Source organism: Rhinolophus sinicus, linkage group LG18 (assembly GCF_036562045.2).
Source record: "Rhinolophus sinicus isolate RSC01 linkage group LG18, ASM3656204v1, whole genome shotgun sequence".
Taxonomy (NCBI): domain Eukaryota; kingdom Metazoa; phylum Chordata; class Mammalia; order Chiroptera; family Rhinolophidae; genus Rhinolophus; species Rhinolophus sinicus.
In genome coordinates this window covers 14,645,848-14,670,522 of record NC_133767.1, presented here as the reverse complement: position 1 = coordinate 14,670,522, position 24,675 = coordinate 14,645,848, and the positions used below count along the sequence as shown (strand labels likewise).

Sequence of the window (24,675 nt, the reverse complement as noted above, 5' to 3'; positions counted from 1 at the left end):
AGAGTCAGCCAACTCCTTTATTTGACTTCGTCTGTTGGGGGCGGGACAAGGCTGTAGCTTCAGCTGTGCCCACAGAAGCGGTACAGGGGGCTGTCAACGCCTTGCCCCTTCAGGAAAGCCTCTCACACGTGCTCTCACGCTCACCTTCCCCAGTCCCGGGAGCCAGCCCCAAGGAGGGTTTTTCCCCCTAACCACGCTGGGGTCCTTTGCCACACACACTAGTCCTGTTCCTCACCCAGACCCGACACCAGCAGGGCAGGAGAACAAGGCCACAGTGGTGATAAGAACTGCCTAGGAGGCGGCTGTGCCCTCCAGCAACTCTCCCATCCCAGCACCTGCCCAGGGCTATGTGGGCTGGTGTCTGGGGAGGGCGGCCAGCTCCCCCTCAATGCAGGTGACAGTGGGCATTGGGCTGTGTCAGCCACCAGGCCCTGTGGCCCTGGTGGAAAATACAGCGACGTACAAAAATATATACATTTTAACCCCATATAAATTACTGACAATAAACACACAGACGGCAGCTGGAAAGAGTGCACTCAGCAGGGGACAGGAGAGGTAATAATTTAGGGGGGGACAACGGGAGTGCAGGTTCCCTCCCCGCAGCCTGGATCCTTAGCAAGGGGGAGATGTCTGCCCAGGAGGTGGGGCCGGGCACAGCCCGCTGTACCTGAGGACTCGGGAAATAAATTAGTGTCTCAGAGGCTGGGCACTTGTTCCAATACTGCTGTGTCCTCCCACAGGGAGCCGGGGAGGGGACCCTGGGCCCTGGCTGGCCACGTGGCCTCTTTAAAGTGCTGAAGCCCACAGAGACTCAGACAAGTGCTGCCCACTCTGGGGGACCTGCGTGCAGCTGTTCTGCTCAGCCCAAGACCTTGAGGGCAGCAGAAGGTAATACTGAGCGGTGTCTCCGGCTCCAAGGGGCTGGAGTGAGGCCACAGGCCCACCATGGGGAAGGGGCATGAGCGCAGGTCCCCTGGGGCTAAGTGCTGCTGGGGTGGACCTTGTTCTTGGCCTGCAGGGAAGCCCTGCTGGGGCCTGTAGCCAGGCCAATGCCTCTACTGGCCCTGGCCAGGCGGCTGGGCAGGGCTGGCCGCAGACCCAGGGAGGGGCCCGGGGGAAGAGAGGCTGGGGGCCGGCTGCTCCGGTGGCCGTGCAGGCTCTGCAGCCGCCGCTCCAGCTGATAGACGTCCTCCGTGGCCTGGTTGAGTCGGTCGAACTGGGCAAGCAGGGCCTCAAACACGGCTTGGAGGCGGGAGGGTTCGGGCTCCCCCCGCGGCCCCAGCCGGCTCAGGCCCATGCCCAGCCCCTCCAGCTGGCTGGAAGAGGTGGAGGGGCGCGAGGCGTCAGAGTCCCCACTTGGCGGGGGCATATCCGGGGATGACTTGGAGCCCCTGGATGAGCGGGAGGGCAGCGGCTCCATCCCTTCAAAGCGAACTTTGTGGCGGAACTGGGGGTGGCACAGGGGCTCGGTCAGTCCGGCTGCGCCCTGGGCTCACCTGGGTCCAGGGCGCGTCCCTCTCCCCCCCACTGGGCCGTACCCACCTCCTTGACCTTGCTGAAGCCCATCCAGAGGCGGAGCCTGCGCAGTAGCAGTTCCACCATCTCGTAGTCCTGAGGCTCCCAAGCAGGGCGGTAGAGCTCCCCACGCAGAGTGTGGTACCTCCACCGCAGGAGGACCGCCCCCAGCCTCAGGGCACCCCACAGCCGCAGGGCCCAGAGCCCTGTGCAGAGAAGCGGGGACAGGCGCCAGGGCTCCGCAGGGCACAGGGCGGGGCCCCCAGTCCCGGGGCACAGCACCAACAGGGCTCTGGCAGCGCTCCGAAGTGAGTCCACGCAGGAGGATACCAGCTGCAGGCAGGGAAGGTGGCGTGAGTGACGGGCGTGCCTCTGGCTAAGCCACCCCCAAGGGACCTACTGTCACCTACCAGAACAGCCAGCTGAGCGTAAGCCACAGCGAGTACCACCAGGCCTAAGGCTGCGCCCAGGAGCTCCGGCAGGGCCCGGCACAGCGTCTTGCCAAACACCGACCACTGGCGCACGAAGCGCAACTGCTGGGCGGCCTGTGGGCAAGGGGCGTCAGCCGACCAACCCTGGCCCAGCTCCCCCAGCCCCACCCCAGCCCGCCGGCCGGCTCTCACCTTGACTAAGAGCAGGAAGAGCAGTGAGGCCGCCAGGCCACGGGCCACGGTGCTCAGCTGCGCGACCTGCTCGAAGCTGGTGAAGCGGCGCGGGCGGCGGCGCACGAAGCGCGTCCACTGGCGGTCAGCGGCTCCCAGCTGGGCCAGGCGCACGAGCGCGGCGGCCGCCGTCAGCGCCACCAGCAGCCACCTCGCCCAGGCCCCGGGCCGTGCCTTGCGCAAACGCCCCTCCCTGCGCCAGGCACGCGCCTCTGCCAAGGAGAAGTAGAGCGCGAACAGCAGCAGGCTCACCTGCGGGGGCGGGGCCGTCAGGATACACTGGGGGCGGGGCGAGCTGGGCATCTGCCAGGGTGGGATGGGACGGGGGTGGGGCTGAGGATGTGGGCGGGGTTGAAGGTGTGGGCGGGGCTGGGATGAGCAGCGCGGGAGGCGGGGCTAGGAGGGCGGAGCGTACCGTGGTGAGCAGCTGCAGCGAGAGGCCTGCGCTCAGGCGCCGCAGCGCGAACGGGCGGACGCTGAGGGCCGCCACGGCCTGTCCGGCAACAGGGAACTCGAGGCGCAGTGTGACAGCGGCGTGCAGCCCCACGGCCGGGCTGTAGCGCGTGAGCTCCACAAACACGGCACGGCTTCTGCGCGGAGGACAAGAATGAGGGGCGGGGCCTCCGGCGGCAGGAGTTGCGTGGGAAGGGGAGGGATCAGGAGCTGAAAGCTGGGGGTGGGAGTCAACTGGGACCACTGATGGGGCGACCACCGAGGGCAGGGGAGACAGTGGCAGAGCGAGGCTGCCTGTCTCCTGAGCGCCTACCTGTTGTCGATCCAGTTGTGCAGCTGGAGGAAACCCAGCTGCGCGCGGCTCTCCTCGAGACTCAGCCCCAGCTCCTGCACGTAGCCGCCGCTGTCATACACGGCACAGTAGCCCCAGTACCAGACACTGTGGGTGAAAGGCAGCTTAGGGACGGCCCAACCCTGCAGGCACCTGGGAGTCATGCAGAGGTGAGGGGCGCCTCGGGAGAGCTCCTTGGGTCCTCACCCCAGCAGGTCTGGCGCCGAGTAGGCCCAGGTCTCCGAGCTGTTGTGGGCAGCACTGCCCCAGCCAATGCTATAGTCGCTGGTGCTGAAGCTGCCTGCTGCTGCTGAACACGTGTGCGCCCCAGAACCAGGAGGGTCTGGGCACAGTGCTGAAAGCAGAGGGCCGGGGAGTGAGCATGACCAAACCAGGGGCACTGACTGTTCACCAGTTACCTGGGCTGAGCTCCAGTCTCCCTGAAGCCTCCCAGCAACCCTGAAGACAGATGTCATGAGCTCACTGACAGAAGGAAACTGAGGCAGGGAGAGAGTAAAGGTCACACAGCCAGGACCCTGACCCAGAACCCAGCCCAAGGCTTCTCTTTGGAAAAGATCAGGGACAAGTGTCAGAGTGACCCCCACAACCCCGGCCCCAGCTCACCTTCCTGCAGTCGCACCTGCCGCAACCGTGTGGGCCCCAGCTCTGGGCTCGACTGGTTCCCGTGGACGAAGGGCAGCAGCACGTGGGACATCCACGGCCAGAACTCATCAGACCTGCCCATACCAGACACAGTCACAAGCTGCGCCCCTCAGCTCCCTGCCATGCTGGAGGTTCGAGGCCCAGGGAGCAGAGGTACTGCAGCCCTGCCGCAGCCCACAGGAGGCTGCCAGCGCCACGCAGGGGATGAGGCAGGACCTGGCTTCTTGAGCTCGGCCTACTGACGTTTGGGAGCAGTAACTGCTATGGGCTTTCCCGGGTGCAGTAGCGTGTTTAGCAGTATCTCTGGTCTCTACCCATTGCCAGCAGCACCCACTCCAGTCCTGATAACAGAAAACGTATCGAGACCCTTCCCAATGTCCCCCGGGGCCTGGCCTGGACCAAGGGCAGGATCAAGGTGGACCCTGGCTGGCATCGGCCCCGCCCTGGCCCAGCAGACAGAGGTGTACGTGTGCACAGGGGTGTCCGTACCGGGTGATGGCCAGGAAGGCCTGGCTGTCTAGTTCCTGCCTGATGGCGCTTTGCAGACGGTAGGCGTGGCTGTGGCACGAGGCGTCCCCGTAGTTGGCCAGCAGCGTCACCAGCAGGAAAAGCATGTACACCAGGAGGCTCTGGGGGGCAGAATGGCCCTGGGGTGAGCCAATCCCAGCCTGGCCACTGGGCAGGGCTTCCGGACAGCCACTGCCCATGGCCTGGGTACCTGGCACTGACAGAGGGCAGCACTACATCCTGCCAGCGGCCCAGCTGGGGAACAGACATGCCGTCCACTGAAGGCCATGGAAGTCATGCCCAGGGCACTGAAGCCGGGCGTGAGAAGGGATAGAGCAAGGACTGGGGCAGCAGGAGTCGGGGTGACGGGAAGGAATTGGCCATGGCTGCAGAGCCCTAGGCTGCCCACTGGAGGGCCTTCTGTCGGGAGGAGGGGGTTCATGGGGGTTCCTGAGAAGCGCAGGACCTGTACAGAGGCTGCACTGGCCAGGAGGTGGAGAGGGTGGGCAGCTGCTGGCCCGAGCTCACCCTCAGCATCCTGTGCAGCCTCTTGACCTTTCGGGCTTCCTCCTTTGCCAGAAAGAGCGCGAAGCCGTGAGGGGGCCGCACGCGGGGCACTCGCTCACTCACAGGCGTCACGGCCGGGCTCTCGACCAGAGTGTCATCCTCATCAGGGTGCAGCCGCTTGGCCACCAGCGAGAAGTAGAGGGCTTCCAGCAGGACCTGGGCCGGGGCTGGCATCAGAGGGGCCCACGAGTGCCTGAGGCTGACAGCCTGGCACCCCTGCAGCCCACTCACCTTGAGCGGCTCCCAACCGAGGAACGAGGCCAGGAAGCTGGAGCTGCTTGACAGGAGCCACATGACACTCACACCAGGGGGGAAGCTGGCGCCGACCCACCCTGACACCCCCACGGCCACAGCCACCAGCAGCAGGCTGAGACCGTGGGCCAGGAGCGCACACCAGGCTGGCAGCAGTCGCTTTCGCAGACCCTCCACCAGCCCTGGGGAGACAGAGACAGACAGGTGACTGGTGGGACCCAGAGAGAGAGGCAGGGAGGGGCACCCTGGAGGACACACAAGCGCACCTGTCCTGGAGAGCTTGGCTGACGGGGGCTGCTCCCAGGTCAGGCCCGGGCTGGGCAGCCCCCTCTCCCCCAGCCTCTGCAGTGCCAGCGTGTGAGTCCTCTCCCCGGGAGCGCTGGACCTGAGGCACAGGAAGAGGGAAGCAGCCAGCACTCACCTGTCAGCCCGCACGCTGCCACCTCATCTGTGGGGCAATTCCTTGAGCCTGTCTGGGCCTGTGCTCCCCCTTTACCCCCCACCCCCAGGCCAGTCCCTCTGTCCACCTCACTTCCTGCTCCCTGCATGGACCTTGCCCCACATGTCTGTGACCTGTTCCGCCTCTCTCCTGTCCTGCCACCACTCCAGCAGCCATCGCATCTCACAGAGCTGCGTCCAGTCTCGTACCACTGCGTGCGTTTCATGCCAGCAAACTATGAGTAGCTTCCAGTAAGCACTCCCCACGCCTCGAGCCCGCCCCCTCCAGCTCCCCACTGCACACACGGTACACAAAGGGCCGCTGTGCCGAGGCAGCTTTGTAACCTAAGCCTAGCGTTTGGACAAGAACACGCGTGTATGTCCAAATTCCAACAGTGCACAGCGCTCCATAGGGCCCAGAGACCACGCGTCTCTCAGTGCTACCTGCCTTCCCAGCTCCAGAGCTGCTCCCCTAGAGTATAAGAGGAAAGGGGGAGCAAGAAGAAAGGGAAGCAAGACCGGGACAGGCAGATACTGAGACAGTGCACACACTTAGGGGGGTGTCCACACAGCTGTGCCCTGATTTCAGAGGCAGAAGAGAACAGGCCCCCAAATCCCAGTATGCGCCTGCCACTGAGCTACGCTGTTTCTGGTTTGTGCGTCTCCTACAGAATAAAAGGCACTATCGTCTACAGAGGTGGGAGATCAGAGGAAGCAAACGAAAACCATGTTTCTTTCTTGGAACTGACTATTTGTAGAAAGTAGCATAATAATAAACAGAGACCAGATATTTAATACCAGCCTTTCCATCATGCAAGGAACAGTAGTGGTAATAGTTACTTCTAGTTCTTTTTCTCCCCATGCGTGTGTTTATATTTTACACAGGGACATAAACACATGTTGTATCAGGTCGGATAGCGGCTACAGCACAGAATACTTAGATTCTACGTCACACTCTAAGCTACGTGGGAGCAAAGACTGTGTCAGTGAATGGATAACACAATGATCCCTTCAGTCACTCAACAGGGACGTTGATCCCCCACTAAACGCCAGGCACTGTTCTAAGCATTGAGCAAAGAAAGCCAAGTCCATGCACCTACAATTCACATGCACCAGTGGGGGGAGCAGACAGTGTGGGCACTGCTTACTGCCCAGGGAGCAGGGGCAGACCTGGCACCAGTGGCCCGGGTCTGCATGGTGCGCTCGTGCCTGCGTCCGGTTACTGTACCTGACTACATTTGCACAGGGCAGCAAGGAGGGCTCTGGTTAGGGAGCATTTGAGAGAAGATCTGAGGAAGCAAACCAATGAGGCTCTCGTCTCGGGCAGGAGCAGCCCAGGCAGGGAGCGGCAGATACAAAACACGGAGGCAGAAGAGTGAGGGCCGCTGCAGCTGAAGGGAAGTGGGGAGCAGAGAGAAGGTGGCAGGAGAGTGCTGGGGGAGGCGTGGGCCATACCAGTACGGCTGGGGACACGGCTGGTGGAGCCTGTGGGAGTGTCCCCAGCCGTGGTGGGCTGCCTCCAAGATGCCCCAGTGACACTTCTCTCCTAGCATCACACCCCTGCATAGTCTCCTCCCATGGAGAAACCACGAGGATATTACAGAAAGACAGTGTGTGACTAACTGGCTGCTGCCTTGCTGTATCTGACACCCACTCTGGGGACGCCAGCTGCCATGTTGTGAGGACACTCAAGCTGCCCAGTAGTGAGGTCTAGACAGGGAGAAGCTGAGGCCTCCCAGAGACACCCAAAACCAAAGTGTTGCTGTCTGAATTACTTTAAGCACCGAGTTTTGGGGTAACCCATTATACAGGGACAGCTAAGCCATGCCCCAGGGAGGCCGTGACAGGGCCTGCTTCGGCATGCGGGCACTATCTGGCGCAGCTCAGGGGGCCCTGGAACCTTCCAGGCAGAAGATGACGCTTGGATGGAAGGTGCACAGGCAGAGGGAAAAGGCTTGTGTGAGGAAGGATGAAGAAGGGAGTCAAGAATGAACCCAGGATTTCCGTTTTGATCAACTGGAGAGAGCACTGCCCTTCCCCGAGATGGGGCAGCCGGGGACTCAGCAGGGAAATCAAGGGCTCTGTGTAGCTGTTATGTCTGCGCTGAGCACTAGAACCCGCAAGAAATTGTTTAGCAGACAGTTGATGTCTGAACTGGGATTTCAGGAAGAGGGTGGGCTAGAGACACGTGGGGTGGCCAGCTTATAATTACTACCCAGGAGCTCCCCATGTTATAGTTTTTAATCAGTTGGCAATTGCTTCATAAAAATGCTACCATGTCATGGTTATCTGTCTTCGTAAAATGACTGGAAAAGCTTTCTCTTTTTCTCTGTATTCTGGGACAGTTTGTATATTTTAACAATTTTTGGTTGCTTGAAAATTAGAAGAGTTAAAAGGAATGGAAGATGTTAAAATAGATATAGTCAAGAAAAAAAGAAGATAATTCCTAATGAATCTTGCTACTAAGTTGGCAATCAGCCAAAACATTTGAAAAATTTTTTTAAAATGCAAAATCAAAATAGTCTCAAAAGAAAACAATGGCTATTTAAAAACCTGCCAATGATTTCTCATCACAGCCAGGCCCTGAGCCTCACACCGGTCACCTCTCTTTTCCTCAAATGTCCCTCATTCCTGCTGTACTAAAGGGAATGTTTGCTGGGCCCTGGGCAACCCCATGAGGTCCCCATGATATGAAGGGCTCAGAGGTCAAACAACGTCACCCCAGCGCCATACCGGGGACATGGGGCTGGACCACATGAGGCTAGTCACATGCAGGGAGCAGGGCTTCTTGGCCTGGGCCCCCCCACCCATGCGTCCACCCCAGGGAGCCAGGCACTCACAGGCCAGTGAGCAGGTCTGTTTCCACTTGTGTGTCCTGGGTAGGGGCCAGGCTGCTGGCCCCTTCAGCCAGGACCTGCCGGATTAGGTCTTCATCTAGAGGAAGCAGAACGTGTCAAGGAGAGCAGGAGTGCCTTCCACCCCGAGCCTTGGAACCTCTCAGGGAGAACTAGTAGCTACCACCCTCCCCACCCCGGTTCACCTGACGCTGAGAAGTATTTGGCTGGTGAGGAGGGGCTGACCAGGGAGAGTCCATCTTCCTCTGGGCCCAGCGTGCGGCTCATCCGGCCCCGTGCCAGCCGTTGCAGGGTACTGCCCATGATGGAGGGGTCACTGAGCAAGTCTGGCCAACTGAGTGTGCCTTCGCTAGACGGCCAGCACACCAGGCTGTAGGTGACACAGGTCAGCAAGGGGAGCCCAGGGGAACACGTCTGCACACCCAGTCACACATGGACACGGGGGGCTTCTGAGCAAACACACCCCGGGACAGCATGTGAGAACACACAGGGCCAACAAACACTGGACGAGGACACGCGACACGGCACACGCCGCCCGGATCCCCATAACACAGCACACACACAACTGACCTACACCAAGGCTCACATTTTCTCTAGGCACCCCCACCTTTTGGAATCATCCAGAAATAAGTCATTTTTCATCTGTCCAGCAAAGGCCTATTGAGAAGCACAGACAGAGCCTCAGGGCTGCCCAGAGGCAGCGGGACCCACCCAGCCCAGGCAGGGCCCCTCGGGGAGCCCTCACCTCAGCACGGAGTCCAGGGAAAGTGAGGAAGGAACTGTCCAGCACAGACGAGTCCAGGTAGCTGTCGATGTCCAGGACGTGCTGCCCTGCGGGGGTGGGGCTTGGGCCCCCAGCCACCTGCAGGGAGAGGCAAGCCGTCAGCGTCAGCGGGAGGGGACAGCTCCAGCTCCGGCTCCTGCTCCAGTGGGGGGGGCCCGGGGGGGTTGCAACCTCCTGAGCAGGCAGAGTCTAGACTAGTGTTGCCTGAAGAATGTTCTAGAAGGGTGTACATGTGCTACATCTACACTGCCTGGTGTGGTGGCCACAGCCACAAGCTGCTGTGGAACACCTGAAATGCGGCTGCGGAAACTGAGGGGCTGAAGTGTCAGTTACATTTCATTTTAATTTCTGTTAATATAAATAGCTCTTTCCGGCTAACATCACTGGACTGGATGCCTGGCAGGCCGCCCTCTTGGTCGCACGTACAGTCCCTTCTTACGAGTTGCTGGGTTTGATTTGCTACTGTTTCGGTAAGGAGTTTTGCCTGCGTCTCCCTAAGGCAGAGTGGTCTGTGGTTCCCTCTTCTGCTGTCCTGGTCTGGCTGTGGCCTCAGGGCAGTGCTGGCCTCGCCGGTGAGTTAGAAGTGCTCCCTCCTCCCGTGTGTCTTTCAGTCAGTGAAGGACTGATTGGTGTGCATTCTTCTTTAACCACTTCGTATAATCACCAGCGAGGGTGTCTGGGCTTTTCCTCATGGGGGGTTTTAAATGACCAATTCTGCCTCTTTACTTCTACAGGTCTGCTCAGATGTTTTATTTCTCCTTGAGTCACTTTTGGTGTTTTGCCTTTCCAGGGACCTGTCCGTTTCTTCTGAGGTATCTAACAGGCTGGCCTAGAGTAGCAGTTCATGGGATTTCCTGATGAGTCCTGCTCGTTTCTGTGCCATCTGTAGTGATGCGTCCCCTCATTCATTCATGATTTCAACAATCTGTATTTCTCTTTTTCTCCCGGGTCAGTCTAGCAGGGAAACCTTGCTAATTTCCCCTCTTGGGCTGCCACACTGGATGGCACCGTCTTTGGCAGAGGCAATGCGGCCTCCCCCGGGAGCTCCGCGGTCCCCAGCCCACCTTGCTCCGGGACATCCGGAAGAGGAACAGGATGATCAGGTAGATGGGGTAGACAACCACGCTGGACACGAGGCCGACGGCGATCGTGTCAGCACTCAGTGGGAGTAGACTGGACACGGGCCCCACACTGCATGGCAGGAGAAGAGACCTGGCTGGGTTAGGCTGCGAGGGGGCAGGAGACAGCAGACGGGGGGTCATCCGAACCCCCACGGGCACCCACCTGTGGGCAGCGTCTCCCACGACCCCATACCACACGGCATTGGCACCTAGGAAGAGGCAGATGAGGAGGACACAGCAGGTGGCCCGCTGGACGCGCGTGAAGCGGCTTCGAGGGGGCCGGTCCCATATGGAGAGCCAGATATGCTTGTCAAAGAAGCCACGCTGCAGCTCAGCCACCAGGAGGCGCTGGAACCGCCGAAGGGCCACCTCACCTAGGGAAAGGGCACAGAAGGGGCTGCAGGAGGCCAGGGGCGCGGGCACCTCCTCTGGCCTAGCCGGGCTGGAGGGGCGGGGCCTTACTTGCTGCCAGCACCTCCTTCTCCACCAGGCCCCCATTCGCCTCCGTCTCCACAGACAGCCAGTCGTTGACCAAGAAGAAGGTGCTGCGCGCGGTCTGCAGGTCCCTGACGATGACGTGCTGCAGGAACCAGGCGGGGCTGAGCCCTGCGGAGGGGGCGGAGCTGGGTCAGGGCTGGGGGAGGGGCGCGGGGCGGGGGAGGGCAGCAGGAGGCACAGGGAGAGGCGGGTGGTGGGGGCGCAGGGTGCTGGGGCGCGGGGTGGAGGGGGCACGGGGAGGGCGCGGGGGGTCGTGTGGGGGGGAGGCAGGACCAAGGGGCAGCAGCAGGTGCCCCCCCATACCTTTGTTATCGTGCCACACGCGGATCTTCCACACGCTGCCCAGGCTGTGAGGGGTGGCAACCTGGAAGATGTCCAGGCTGTTGCGATGGAAAGCTCTGTCCCCATCCAGGTGCCGATGGCCGCTCCGGCTGTCTGCCCCGTACAGCATGATGCCCACGTGTGCTGTGGTACCTAGCGGGTGGCAGCGGAGGGGGCAGGACTCTGGGTTTGCTGCCCACCCAACACGTGACCCCAGCAAGTTTTCCCCTCTGTTGACCTTCATTCAGGTACAGGAGTCCACATTCTGCTCAGCTCTAATGAACACAGATCTCACTTATCTCAATTTGTTGAATACACACAGCCCCCTACGACATGATTCAAGTGTCAGTTACGATGGTATGTTAGCTGTGAGCAACTGTGTAAAGTGTGAACTTGGCTATGGCTCTCCAGTCTATTAGGTAAATAAGGGATGTACATCCCGACCGGTGACCAATCACGTCGCTTCCTCCAAAGCCTGCTGGTGACCTGTCACTGTGCACCTATCTGTTCCCACACAGACCACCAAGCATGTAGTGGGGCCACCTCCTTGTCTCCCTGTGATAAATGGACACGGTGTTTCACAAAAGAGGGGACTGGCCGGCAAAGATGAAAGCACAGCCAAGAAATGGAAAATGGTAACGCTGGACATAAAACACTTTAATTCCCTAGCGCCTCTAATGTTTTAAGCACATTGTACTGTTTCAAGCTACGCTGTACCTAACGATACATTTGTAACCGTGCCTGACGTCTCCTAAACACTGTTGTTGTCAGTGATTTTATTATCATTCAATCACCATTTCCCCCATGGAACGTTGAGCTCGCTTTGGCACACCTTGCACACGCGAGAAGGTCCCACACAACTGTCAAAAGCAAAACCACCCACGCCGACAGCTCCTGCCTCTCGCAGGAACCATCCTTATCCTCAGGAAGGATGGCGGCCTGTCCACAGGTCACTGCAAGGATTAACGAGCTACTACTTCACTCCACTCGGCCTTCGGTAAAGTGAGCCCTTGTTTCACACCCCGATTACCATGATCACTACTAGGGAAGGTGGCCGGACGGAGCAAAAGAGCGGCCTGCGGGCTCGGGAGAGCGGGCCCTGCCCCTCACCTGAGCCTCGGCCCCAGCCGGTCTTGACCAGGATCTCATACTTGAAGCGGCCGCCCTTCCCACAGAAAGGGATGACGCGGACCCGGCGGACGTCCAGCTGGTCCAGCTTACGCAGGATCACAGCCATGACCGCATAGGTCACCAGGCACACGGCACACGTCAGCAGGACGATGTAGTTCATGCCCAAGGCCGGCTCCTAGGGAGACAGAGCTGTCAGGCCCAGGAGGTGCGGCCCTCACCTCACCGTCTCAGGGGTCTCGCCACCACTCAGGAATCTGGCGTTACTCACAGGGAAGATGAAATGGACGTGGCTGGGGGGCACGAAGAGGCTGGCTCCGAAGGCGGTGAGGTGGCGGGTGAGGCAGACGGCCTGGCTGGGCGAGGTCTCCTCCAGGGGCACGAGCCCCTCGGTCTTCCACATCATGTCCTTCTCACTGAAGTACTGGCACAGGGACGTGTACAGGCCCACGGACACTTCCAGCGCCGACCAGTGGAAGTGGCTGGTCAGGTTCAGGTAGTAACTCCCACCCAGGTCTCTGGTCCTGGGAGAAGCAGTGGGGAGTGTCACGGTCACACCCTGCCCAGCTCCGAGTCCCAAGTCAGGGCGGTGTTCTGGCCCAAACATCTCTCTGCTACAGCCTTGCTCACCGTGCACGGCCAGGCCCAGCCACCCCCCGTCATCTGGCTGCCACGCCTGCTCCCAGAGGGAGCCCACAGACCTCGGCACATACAGATCTGATCCCTCCAGCCCGCCCTCGGAGACCATCTCCACCCACGCCGAGTGGCGTGTCTGACCAGTGACTCGGTGCAGCCATGCGCAGGCCCTCACCCCGGGGCAATGAAGAAGGTGTAGGGCCTGTGGTCCTCGCCTGCCAGCACCTCCAGGCTGATTCTCCTGCTGGCCGAACAGTTGTGCTCGTTGGGCCACGGTGCCAAGTGCAGGTAGACGGCCAGGTAAGGCTCAGGCTCCTCGGACAGGTAGTGCTCTGGGGGGGGGCATGTGCAAGGTCAGATGACCGCCCACCTGGAGGACACCACTGGGAGCCCTCCTGAGTCGTCCCTGCTAGAGGGGCTGAGGGACGCCCATGCTAGAAGCAGCACCTGCTCTTCCCTGGCCCCCCACTGCCCAGGGCCCCATCCATGGCACCCACCATTCAGCACCGTGTAGGTGAGCTGCAGGTGCAGCCCGGCCTCAGGGTTGCTGTGCTCGGGGGCGACCACAGCACTGACCGAAGCCCGGGGCGGGACGATGGCGGAGCCAGCAGGGATGCGGTGGCCCTGAGCAGCCTGGTCGGAGCTGTTGGGCACCTTCACGGTGATGGCGCGCTCCGAAGCCAGCCGCCCGATGGGGATGTGGGTGCCAGCCTGCGTCTGGAAGGCCATGGACGCCACCTTGGTGGACACGGTGTAGTTGCTGATGTAGCCGAAGGGAAAGGGATTGGAGTCGACGAGGAAGATGAGCTGTACCACATCGCTGAGGTTGGACAGGGCGCCACTGAAGGCGGTGGGGATGGAGAAGTGGCAGCCGGGGCCCGAGGCGTTGCCCTGGCACAGCAGGCTCAGGGGGTCTGAGCGCTTGCCCTGCGCCACGATCTCCTCACCCGCCAGGGTCAGGGGCTCCTCGTTGAGCACTCGGGAGCGCATGAGAATGCACATGAGGGCCGACGACAGGTGGTAGGCCCTGGAGGCCACCATCAGGGAGGGCGGCTCAGCCCCCAGCTCTGAGGGCTGTGGGTCCTGCACGTCTGAGCTCGCCTGGTGGATGAGGTCGCCTGTGGATGGGGCAGAGGTCAGCAAGGGAGAGACAGAAGGAGGTGGGGAGCACCGTGCACCCCCCGGCCCTCGCCCACACCTGTGATGTTGAGGATGCTGTCGGCGATGGCGGTGGGCGTGCCGGTGCCTGCGGCCGTCTCAGCCTGTAGGACGCGCATCATGGCCTCCAGTTTGTGCAGTGTCTTCTTCAGGCACGAGCGGCACACGGGCTCCTTGCTGAACACCTGTGGGGAACCCGGGCACCGTGTGTAGCCTCGCTCCCACCTGGCAGCTCCCTCTTCCGCCCCTTGGCCCCGCTCAGTAACGTCACACTTGCTGTGATTTCAGGGGCGCCTCCCGGGTCGTGGCCTCCTGCCTACCGAGTGTCTCTAAACCACCCTCTGTAGGGCAGCCGGAGAAACGACCCCAAACGGAGTTCCTGTCCTGTGCCTCCACGCTGAGCGCCCTTCTGGGGCTTCTCCCTACCCACAAGCAGAGCCCAAGGAAACATGGCCCTGCTGGTCGCCCCCAGCCGCACACAGAATCACAGAAGCCACGTGGCAGACAGACAACCCCCACCTGGAAGGCTCTCTGCTCCTTTCTCCTCTGTAGCAATCTCCCCCACCCTAAGCACAGTGCCCTCCACATCAAGACTGTGCCCAGCCCAGCCTGGCTCCCGGGTGAGTGGCAGGAGGCCACTGATGGCTGCAAAGCCAGATCAGGTGTGACCACAGGCCCGAGGGGGAGGGCACACGATGGCCTCTGTGTCAGGCTGCTCCTTATGCCCTGGACACCTATGGCTCCTACTGGGGTCGCCCAGAAAGGTCATGGCTGGCCAGACACGGGGTACGGAGGCCCAGGGCTGCTGCAGGGCCGGGGTCCCGCCTACCGTGCACTGTGCCAGCACTGCTGCGATCTGCTGGATGTCGTCCACGGTGTTGACCCTCAGGGAGACCAGTGTCTCTGTGACGTTCTTACGTATCTGGGCTCGCAGCTGCCACCTGGAGTCTGGCTCAGCCGCCACGGCCAGGGCCTGCTCGTACTGCGGGTGGAGGGCACAGGGTAGGCATCAGGAGGTGACGGGCCGCCCCACCAGCAGTGCGGGTGGGCACAGTGCAGCCTCTCATGGGCAGCAACATGAGGCCTGTTCCTTGAAGGGCGAAGGGAGGCTTTCCCAGGACCCCTTCAGGGGCTGGGGCACAAGGAGAGGTGACGTGGGGAGGGCCCATGGAGGGGTCTGTTGAGAGGAATCATTTCAAATAGGGTAGGGATTTTGGATGTCGGGAGCCAAGGGCCCAGCCCTTTGCCGGGGAGCGAGGACCCTGTCAGGAGCACTGCTCGGGGCCCACTCCCGCCCGCGGACTGCAGACCCGTGCACGGACCTCATTGAGCACAGTGATGAGGGCCAGTGAGTACTCAATGACGTGCTGGGGGTCGGCCTGTCTCAGCAGCCGGGGCAGCATGCTCTCCGTGAGGCTGTGCAGCCAGGGGGTGAGGTCTGGGGGGCCACTCAGGGGGTCACCCGGGGGCTCTGGCAGGGTGATGGCCAGAGACCTGCACACAGAGGCTGTAGGTGAAGAGACAGCAGCCCGTGCTCCCACCCCCCAAGCCGTTCCCAGGGGCCCTGCCCACCTGTTGAGGGCGACCACGGCAGCACCGAGCTGGTCCTGCACCACCACGGCCAAGCCCACCTCGAAGTGGGGTGCAAAGCCGGGCGGCAGCACAGCCCCATAGGTGGAGAGGCTGCCCTTGTAGACACAGAACTCCTCGCAGTGGCCCTGGCGACAGCGCCGCAGCAGCAGGGCATACACCAGCGGGGCGCTGGGGTCCTCCGCATCCTGCCAGCCTGCAGACCCCAACAGTGTCACTGCAGCTCCTCCACGGGCTGTCATCCCGGCCACCTGCCTCCCCCAGCCGGGCCACACTCACCTGCACACTCGAAGTGCACCTTGGTGGTGAGAGCACGCACAGCATCCAGCGGGAAGAGGTGGCAGGAGCCCCCCAGGGGAGGGCGGTTGGGGGAGAGGCGGATGGAGGCGCAGCCCTCCTCCTCGCCAGACAGGCCCAGCACGGTGAGAGTGAAGGTGTAGCCCTCGCCGTCCCGCAGCACGCCGCGCCGCACCACCAGCCGCATGCCTGAGCTGCCCGTGGAGGTGGTCGTCTCATCCAGCACCAGTGTCTCGTTGCTGAAGGTGCTCGCTGCCCAACGCTGCGGGGTGCAGATGGGTGCTCAGGGGCGAGGCTGGCGCTGCTGCCACCTCCAGGGCCTGAACACGCCCCCACTGGAGCCCCGCCCCCACCGGAGCCCCGCCCCCGGGCCCACCCAGCTCACCCCTCGCTTGGAACCCCCACTGCAGTTGTCACAGCGGCCTTCCAGGTACACATAGGAGCTGCGGCTCACTGCGTACACTGCCTGCGCCTTGCAGGACACACACTCCAAGGACACTATGGGCACCTGGCCACTCCGGATCAGCACCTGGGAATGGGGCGGGATTATAGAGAGGCCACGCCCCGAGACAGGACCGCAGCTTCTGGGGCCGAGACCTCATCTGCCCAGGGCAGAGGGGCGGTCACGGGCCACGAGAAGGGCCTCTCCCTCTGCACGTGCTGTCGCCCTGCTGGGAAAACTCCCTTCTGGGCCTTGCCAACTCCTACTGAGCCCAAAGCCCAGGTCCCCAAGCGATAGTGAGTCCACCCCTCACCCAGTGCATTAATCTTGGTTTGTGTGTCCCAGTCTAGGGTGGGTAGGGGGTGTCATCTCCAGCAGCAGAAACTACAATGGGCTTATTTTCTGCAGCATCTGGGGCCCAGCTTGGGCCTGACACACAGGAAGGAAACGATATGTGCTCATGTATCAATGCACGCCTGGGGTTAGGACGGCTGTGCTGGGTGAGGAGGGGGGGGGCCCCCTCAGACAGCTGAGTTGGGCTGGACCCTGCCCCGAGCTCCCACCTCACCAGACTCTCCCTCTGGGCAGGCCCCCCTCCCTGGGCAGGCCGTCAGGGAGAGGCGTGGCAACGGGGACTGACTCCCCATCCCAGGTTCCAGCAAAGCCTGGCACACCTGCTTCCACCAGCAGGCCCTGTCCAACAGCAGCTGGAGTGGCTGCCATGGGGTCACTGCGTGGTGGTCCTGACCCTCCTGGCCAGTCCAGTGGAGGGGAGCCGTGCCCATGGAGTGGGGAGAACAGGCCCTCCCAGTTCAGAAACAAGGATAGCCACTCAGGGAGATATGCTTTCTATTTGCCTTTGTGCTGTTGGGACAGTTTTTCATAAATCATGACAGCTGTGCAGCCCCTCTAAGGTTTGGAGCGCGGCCCTAGTCCGTTTAGAAGGAAGCAATGTGGAAGCAGGATGTCTTGTTAAACAGAATTTATATTAAAAGTAGTAACTTAGAGGAGAACCGACAGCTTCTGGAAGCACTAACACCTAGAAAACCTTTAAAAAGGGTGTTTGGCGCTATCTGCAGCAGGCGGCCCTGTACTCTCAGCCCTTCCTGGCAGCGCCCCCCCCCCCCCAGCTCGGGCCCTTGGCTCCACCTTGCTGGTGTAGGGCCATGGCCCAGTGGCACCCACCGTCTGGTTGGTGGACTCCTCCTTCCGTCCGGCTTTCCACACGGTCAGGTTGAAGGTGTACTCCACACCAGCTTGTAGACGCTCCCGCGGGATGGTGACCACGCTGTTTCCACGGGGCCCAAAGTTCAGCGCACACCCGCCGGTCTCACTCTGTGGCCCACAACAGGAGCAGTGAGACCCTGGACCGGACACAGGGACAGGTGGGGACACCCCTCCCCCACTGGGAACAAGCCTGCCAGGACTCAGCCAGCAGGTGGACCCCTTCCCCATGCCGGGCTCATTAGCGCAAACTGAGTGGGGCTGGAGGACACCCCCCCTTCAGCCCTGAGCCCCACTGTGGGGCTGACCTGCGTTGAGGCCACGCAGGCCCAATGGAAGCTGAGCGGGGTCTGGTCGCCATCCTCCAGGTTGGGGTCGTAGGACTTGCTCCCGTCCAGTACCAGGTCCTGTGTGTCTGACCACACGCGGTACGAGCCACCCTCGACAATGGGCACCAGGCGCTCAGGGGCCACTGTCACGTTGGCCTGGATACTCTGTGCCAGTGGTGTGTCCCCAAACGACACCACGAACACAAAGCAGTAGTGGCCCACAGGCAGTACCAGGCGAGGCACCACCAGCTGGGGCCGGCTCATGTCTACACCGGGCAGGGCCACACGGGCCATACGCCCAGGCCGCTGGCAGCTGGCGGCACGGTACACCTCCCAGCGGTACTCGGTCTGGTAGGTGACACAATCACGCAGATCAACGTGCGCCTCCAGGTAGTTGCGCTGGGAGCGGCGCATCAGCACCTGCGGGGGCAGCGCCACATCCACCCTGGGCTCCCTGCAGGCGAGCACGTGGACAGTGACGGTGGCCTGCGCCACGAAGAAGCTCACCAGGTTGGAGGCGTTCACCTCCACGCGGTAGTCCCCGGGCTGCAGGTAGGAGTGGTTGGCCCAGGGATCGTCTGTATCCTCTGCCGGGGCCCCGTCCCCAAAGTCCCAGTGGTAGGCCACACGCCGGGGGCTAGGACTCGTGGCGGCCTCGAACCGGGCTGAGCGGTTGGTGAAGCAGCGGCCACTTCTCAGAGCCACGTGCTGGATGACATCCTGGACCTCGACCACAAGTGTGTGGTTCACACCGCCCAGCTCATTAAAGGCGCGCACGTGGATTTCCAGCAGCCCCGCAGCCACGGGGGTGTAGGTGACGTCGCGGCCGGACAGGATGACCAGCGAGTCCCCCTGGACTTTCTGTAAGGAGAAGTACCACGCATAGGCCACGCGGGACCCCCGCTGCACCCGGGCCGTGAAGTTCCTCTCGGTGCCTGTGGCAATGCCTGGTTCGCAGCAGTTGGGCACCTGGAGCCCACCCACGGCCTCCAGCACCAGGATGCGTGCCTGCGCCTGCGCCCGGCTCACGTGGTTCTCAGCCTGGACACTCACCACATGCTCCCCAACCCGGGGGAAGCTACGGGAAAAATGGGGCCCTGGGAGCGCCTCAAAGCCGGCCCCGCCGACCTGCAGGCGGAAGCTGACAGCAGAGCCAGCGGCCAGCAGGATCTGAAAATGGACCAGCTGCCCAGGCTCCGCCACCTTGCTGCTGGCCCACAGCACCAGGCCCACCACAGGCTCCTCCACCGTGAGGTTGTGTGTGGCTATGACCCAGCTGACCGCGTTGGAGGCGTTGAGCTGAACAGAGAAGGTGCCGGCATCAGGGAAGACCACGGCGATGTGCTGGCCGTACCTGGTGCCACCCGGAACAGCCCAGCACCAGCTCACGTCGCTGCCCGAGGCCAACTGCCCCCAGAAAGGAACGGTGGAGCCGGCCACCACGAAGTTGCCCTCCAGCTCGCCGGCCCTGACGCTGAGGCCACTCACGGGCACCTGCACGACCACCTCAATGGTGGTGTTGGCCATGCCCAGCTGGTTCCTGGCTGTGACCGTGACCAGGTATAGGCCAGGGCTGGGAAAGGTGTGAGTGGTGGACGGCTCCGGGGTCTCCCAGCTCAGCCCTTCCTCCAGGGACCAGGTGTAAACGACGCTGCTGCCGCCAGCCAGCTCAACATAGAGGGTGACGCTCGTGTTGACAGTGGCTGGGTTGGGGGAGGCGGCCGCAGCCAGCCACCCCACAGGCTCCACGAAGTCCACGGTGCGGTTGGCCATGGCACTGCCCAGCATGTTGGTAGCCCGCAGGTGGACATGGTATGTGCCAGCCTCGAGGACAGTGAGCGAGAAGATTTTGCCACTGCCAACCAGGGTCGGGCCGCCCTCCCGCTGGGCAATCCAGCCATAGGAGATGTTGGTGCCGTCTCTAACCACAGCCTGGAGCTGAAGCGTCCGGTTAGTGGGGAAGCAGCAGCCACCACCGCCACCAGCTACCTGCAGCCCCTCGATGCGCTGCAGGACGTAGACAAAGATACTATCCTGGGCTGCGCCCACCTCATTCTCAGCCGTGACGATGATGTTGAAGGTGCCCACGGAACGGAAGGTGTAGGAGATGGTGGGGCCTCCGGGGATGGGCGTGCAGCGGTCGCATAGCACCCAGGAGTAGCGTACGTCGCTGCCCGCCTCCAGCGAGGTGCTGAAGCTCACGCTGCCATTCAGGGGCACCACCGTGCGGCTGGCATTGACGCCAAGCCCCCGCACACGCTGCTGGACCGAGACGTTCAGCTGGGCCTCACCACGGCTCACCTCGTTCCAGCCGGCCACCCTGATGGTGAAGTGGCCCGTGCTGGTGTAGGTGTGGGTAACTGCAGGGCCCTCCAGCCGCCCGCCGTCCCCCAGATCCCACAGGTAGGTGGCGGGATGCCCGCGGCCCACGGTAGAGAACAGGTAGAGTTGCTGCAGCTCCAGCACACGGGACCCATTGACCCTGATGTCCGCGAGCTCCACGGGCTCCTGCACCTCCACAAGTGCCGAGTCATTGGCAGCTGAGATGTTGTTGGATACGGCAACTGTCACCAGGTAGGAGCCCACGTCCCAGTAGGTGAATGTGGCCTCGGGGCCACCAACACAGGGTGCATCCTCAGTGCCAAAGTCCCAGGTGTAGTGGTAGGGAAATGTGGGCCAGGCGAGGGCCTTCAGCCGGGCCTCGTCTCCGAGCCGCACAAACTGCCTCTCGGGCAGCAGGGTGACATTGCCCACCTCGGGCTCCACACACACGCTGGTGAAGTAATGCGCCTTGTTCACGTGGCTTGACAGGACGAGCGCCAGGGGAAATGTACCACTCCTCGTGAAGTTGTGCTTCACCGTCGGGTCCCCCCAGATGGTCGTGTTGGATGAGCCGTCCCCGAAGGTCCAATCGAAGACGTAGTGGGAGGGGTCCCCGGTGACGTGGGCCGTGAGCCGGGCCTGGGGCTGTGCAGGTATGCAGGCTGCAGGGTCGATCCACAGCACCTCCAGGACAAAGACCTGCACGGGCAGGCTCTGGGCCAGGTGACCAGCAGGGCTGGATGCAGCCACGGTCACCGTGCAGTTCTGCGCCCGCAGGTACACGTGCTCCACCGCGGGCTCGGGGCCCGTGAGCACCGTGCCATCCCCCATGTCAAAAGTCCATGTGACGTTGTCACCCGATTCCAGGGTGGCGCTGACCACCATGGGCGCTCCCTGCTCCACTGCCGGGCTCAGGCTCACGCTCAGGCCACGGAGCTCCTCAAAGACATGGACATCAGCGCACGCCACCGCACTGCTCACCGTGTTGTTGACCTCCAGGCGGACGTGGTATGTGCCCCGCAAGGTGTACGTGTGGTTGACCATTGGCTGGTGCTGTGTCACGGCAGGGGAACCATCCCCAAAGTCCCACGTGTATAGGACGCCCCCGGGCGAGGGCAGCGGGTGTGGGGAGAAGGTGATGGGCTGGCCAGCCACCAGGACAGCGCTGCCCACAGCCACGGCCACGGCAGGCAGAGAGGAGCGCACACTCACAGGTACCAGCTGGGTCAAGTTCTCGAAGGCGTTGGACACAAGCAGGGTCAGGTTGTACTCACCTGGGGGACAGGCGCGGAGTGGGAATGGGGCCAGGGCCACCACCCCGCCTGCTCAGCACAATCCCTCCCTAACCCCGTGACGGCTGTCATACACAAGAGCCTCTCGGGAGGGCACAGCAGGCCCCCGCTCAACACGTGAGCGGGACACGCCCTTGGGTCCCACCCCGGGGGTCCCACAGCGAGACATGTGTGTGTGCCATCAGCATGGGGCAGAACACAAGGCTACAGCAGAAGCATGACAAGAAGCGGACTATCTTCCAAATATGACCGCACTCGGGTTAACAGAGCAAACGCCAGGGCAGGGCAAGCATTGTGGGGGCCCCACAGTTTACTTTGCATTCTGTGCACTAGACTTCCAGAATTTTCAAACTAAAAGATAACCCCCTTTGCCCCCACAAAAAGCCTCAGAAGAGGGGACAGGGGTCCAGTTTCTGACCAGCAGACGCAAATCACGGGGTTCAGTGGTCTAGTCCACTCCTCACCCCTGGACATCCCTCCTTCACCCTAGTAAGGCCCTGGGCCTTAAACCCAAGCTTGCTCGAGGGGGGGCTGCCCCCAGGACAGAGCTTGCCCAGTGGGGGCTGGCATAGCAGTGGGCCCCCCTCACCTGGGGAGGTGTAGGCGTGCGTGGTGGTGTGCTGCACCAGCACCTGGGCCACCGTGGGGTCTGGGACCTGGAAAGACTCGTCGTATGGAGGCTTGAACTGGCTGATCACCTGCTCGCCGTCCCCGAAGAGCCACCTGGCAGGGCAGGGGGCAGGCAGTGAGTGGCTGGAAGGATGGGTGGGGAAGGCCGGCCACTGTCCTGGAGGCGGGCGTCCCCCAGCCCGGCTACAGTCACTCTTTCCTTGTACCTCCACTCAGGGACCACCCAGCCCCGCTGCAGCGGCTTCCCCTTCCCAGGTCCTACATACAAGCACGTCCTGGCAGACGAGGAGGTGGGGACTTGGGGGCTGGGGGGAACCTGGTGCCCCTGCTCCCCACTGGGCCTGGCACACTTACAGAAAGGCCACCTCCACGGCCGAGTCAACCAGCACATCAGCTGCCAGTGTCAGCGTGGCATTGGGGGGCAGCACAGGTGGCGCTGCAAATACCCGCAGGCCCCGCATCCTGTGCATCCGCTCCACGGTGACGTTGTAGTTCACAGTGACGTTGCTCACGTGGTTGGTGGCCGTCAGCTGTGCAGACAGGTGGACGTGAGCAGGTTGCCAACAGGCTAGGCCGCAAGACAGCATGGGCAGAGCCCCACCCTGCACTCGCCCACGGCTGCGTGCGGTCCTCAGGAGCAAAGCAGCACAGAAGGCAAGGTGAGCGCTGGCCACCCGCCTCCTCCCCGCCCCTGACTCCTCCCCACCCCCCAGCCCCCACCCACCGAGAGCTTGAAGATGGCAGCACTCTGGTAAATGACATTGAAGACCACGTTGTGGAATGTCAAGGACTGTTTGTCATCGATGGTCCAGCGGAAGACCACGTCCGAGCCGGCCTCCACCACGGGGCTGTACCTCTGCAAGAAGAGAACGGCGTCGGCCAACAGTGACCCTGCCCCAGGCCCGGGTTTTGGAGGATCAACTCTGCCCTCACTCCCTCTGCCCGCTTGGACACGTCTCCCTGTGGGGCTTCCTGGGAGGACGTGAGACAGCGTGGTGGAGGGGGAAGGTAAGAATACGGAAGAGGAGGGGCGCCCCAGGGCCCGCCACCAGTGAGGGAGCCACGTGGTATGGGGCTGAGCTTGGGCTCAGTCACACCTTTACCTCTCTGGACCTGTTTCTCTACCTGCCATCTCTGAGTCTGTACCCCCCTTCCAGGGCTCCTGCACAATGCCATCTGACAAGGCACGTGAGTCTCCAAGGGCCACCCTGGCTGGATGTTTACTGCATCACCAGATAGAACAGGTGTGACCAGGGGAAGCTAGCGGACACAACTCTACAGTGGCAGGGTCAGCAGAAACAGCCCTCCTAAAGGCCCCTGTGCAAAGCGTGGGCACCCCAGGCCAAGGAGAGCCCCTTCCCGGGGAGCACAGACAGTGGCCAGCTGGCATCAGACCCCACCTGAAAAAATGCTCACTTTAGACAGGTGGGAACACAGCAGGAGCCCTGAAAACACCTAGGCTTGATGAGGTCAGAGACGGGCCAAAAAGTTTGACAGTTTGTTTCATGAGAGAGTGGAAAGAAACATTCTCAAAACTACTGCTCTAGCGGTGACTTTTCACTAATTTAGAAATGAATGACCCATCTCAGGTACCACCTAACAGGATCTGCCCAGTAACCGACCACTGAGCCGCTTGGCCCAGCAGCCAAGCTCTTTTCTCACAGGGAGGGGCCGGTCTCTGGGGAAGCACCTTGTTTCAGGAGGGCTTGGGAGACCTTCCAGCCACACTCACCACCAGGACGCCCTGCAGGACGCGGGCCTCGGGGCTGGGCATGGCTCGGAGGCCGCAGATCGGCTCCTCCGCCTTCACCCACAGGCTGAGGTTGGCCCGGCCAGCGCTATTCTCCACCACGACCTCCATTGCGTGCTTGCCCTCACTGAGCCCGGGCAGCGCCAGCACAGAGAACAGGGTGTCGTTGGCCTCACTGGTACAGCTGGACACGAGGGCAGCCACCGAATCTGGGCAGGTGGCCTCGAAGGGTGCACTGATGTTGCCCCCAGGCCAGCACACCATGGCTGTGGCATTGGCACTGGAGTCTACCTGGAGCACCAGGGTGGAGCCATTGGTGGACACGTAGAGGAGGCCATCATCAGGGACGGGGTAGATAACTTGCAACCCGACCACTGGAGGCAGCACGTCAAAGCCGCAGGACAGGTTGCGCCCGGACACGCTGTTCCCCACCGAGGCCCGGACTTCATAGTGCCCAGGCTGTCGTAGCCCTGGGTTGGGTGTCAGGCCCAGCAGGGGGGTGAGTCGCTCTGTGGCAGCGAGCAGCCGCAGGGCACAGGCCTGGCCAGCCCAGCCAGCCTCCAGCTGAGCGGGCAGGCAGGCCAGCCAGGATGAGACACTGGTAGACAGGTATGGGGGCTCGGGGCCAGCACGGCCGAGTGCCGGGGTGCAGTGCAGGAAGGCGCCCGGGCCGGCATCGTGCTGTAAGCTTATGAGGTCACCAGGGAGCAGGGGACCATCCTGGTCATGGAAGGCGACCTATAGGAGAGGGAGGTGGGGCTCTGTCAGGTCCTCAATGGGCCACCAATGGTCAGGGGCCCGCAGGGGAGCACTGGGCCAGGGGCTCCAACAGGGGGGCAGGATCCTCTCACGGTAACCCAGACTCCCCTACAAGGGTCTCAACACCAATCAGTCACTCACGTACCACCAA

General features: G+C 62.2%; 1 protein-coding gene across 2 annotated transcripts in view; it reads right to left on the bottom strand.

Annotated features, from left to right (window-relative positions):
- Window positions 1-3: 3 nt before the first annotated feature.
- Window positions 4-24,675, bottom strand: part of PKD1 (polycystin 1, transient receptor potential channel interacting) — a 44,937-nt gene continuing 20,265 nt past the window's right edge. The window contains exons 11-46 of one of the 2 annotated variants that reach the window (XM_019713061.2): window positions 23,748-24,503; window positions 22,740-22,871; window positions 22,370-22,545; window positions 21,975-22,108; window positions 17,751-21,367; window positions 17,404-17,553; window positions 16,162-16,305; window positions 15,759-16,038; window positions 15,462-15,675; window positions 15,212-15,383; window positions 14,719-14,871; window positions 13,930-14,074; window positions 13,229-13,849; window positions 12,907-13,063; window positions 12,367-12,619; window positions 12,078-12,273; window positions 10,950-11,120; window positions 10,611-10,754; window positions 10,312-10,522; window positions 10,092-10,218; window positions 8,989-9,105; window positions 8,851-8,900; window positions 8,429-8,613; window positions 8,229-8,322; window positions 5,217-5,335; window positions 4,930-5,132; window positions 4,660-4,854; window positions 4,114-4,253; window positions 3,586-3,698; window positions 3,169-3,316; window positions 2,944-3,069; window positions 2,593-2,767; window positions 2,139-2,429; window positions 1,926-2,060; window positions 1,543-1,848; window positions 4-1,447 (exon numbers count right to left, since the gene is read on the bottom strand). In XM_019713061.2, coding sequence (XP_019568620.2) covers window positions 980-1,447; window positions 1,543-1,848; window positions 1,926-2,060; window positions 2,139-2,429; window positions 2,593-2,767; window positions 2,944-3,069; window positions 3,169-3,316; window positions 3,586-3,698; window positions 4,114-4,253; window positions 4,660-4,854; window positions 4,930-5,132; window positions 5,217-5,335; window positions 8,229-8,322; window positions 8,429-8,613; window positions 8,851-8,900; window positions 8,989-9,105; window positions 10,092-10,218; window positions 10,312-10,522; window positions 10,611-10,754; window positions 10,950-11,120; window positions 12,078-12,273; window positions 12,367-12,619; window positions 12,907-13,063; window positions 13,229-13,849; window positions 13,930-14,074; window positions 14,719-14,871; window positions 15,212-15,383; window positions 15,462-15,675; window positions 15,759-16,038; window positions 16,162-16,305; window positions 17,404-17,553; window positions 17,751-21,367; window positions 21,975-22,108; window positions 22,370-22,545; window positions 22,740-22,871; window positions 23,748-24,503 — 10,818 coding nt within the window. In that variant the 3' untranslated portion in view covers window positions 4-979. Of the gene's footprint in view, window positions 1,448-1,542; window positions 1,849-1,925; window positions 2,061-2,138; window positions 2,430-2,592; window positions 2,768-2,943; window positions 3,070-3,168; window positions 3,317-3,585; window positions 3,699-4,113; window positions 4,254-4,659; window positions 4,855-4,929; window positions 5,133-5,216; window positions 5,336-6,616; window positions 6,780-8,228; window positions 8,323-8,428; window positions 8,614-8,850; window positions 8,901-8,988; window positions 9,106-10,091; window positions 10,219-10,311; window positions 10,523-10,610; window positions 10,755-10,949; window positions 11,121-12,077; window positions 12,274-12,366; window positions 12,620-12,906; window positions 13,064-13,228; window positions 13,850-13,929; window positions 14,075-14,718; window positions 14,872-15,211; window positions 15,384-15,461; window positions 15,676-15,758; window positions 16,039-16,161; window positions 16,306-17,403; window positions 17,554-17,750; window positions 21,368-21,974; window positions 22,109-22,369; window positions 22,546-22,739; window positions 22,872-23,747; window positions 24,504-24,675 lie in introns of those variants that run through there. The other variant, XM_074322646.1, reaches the window with a different exon arrangement.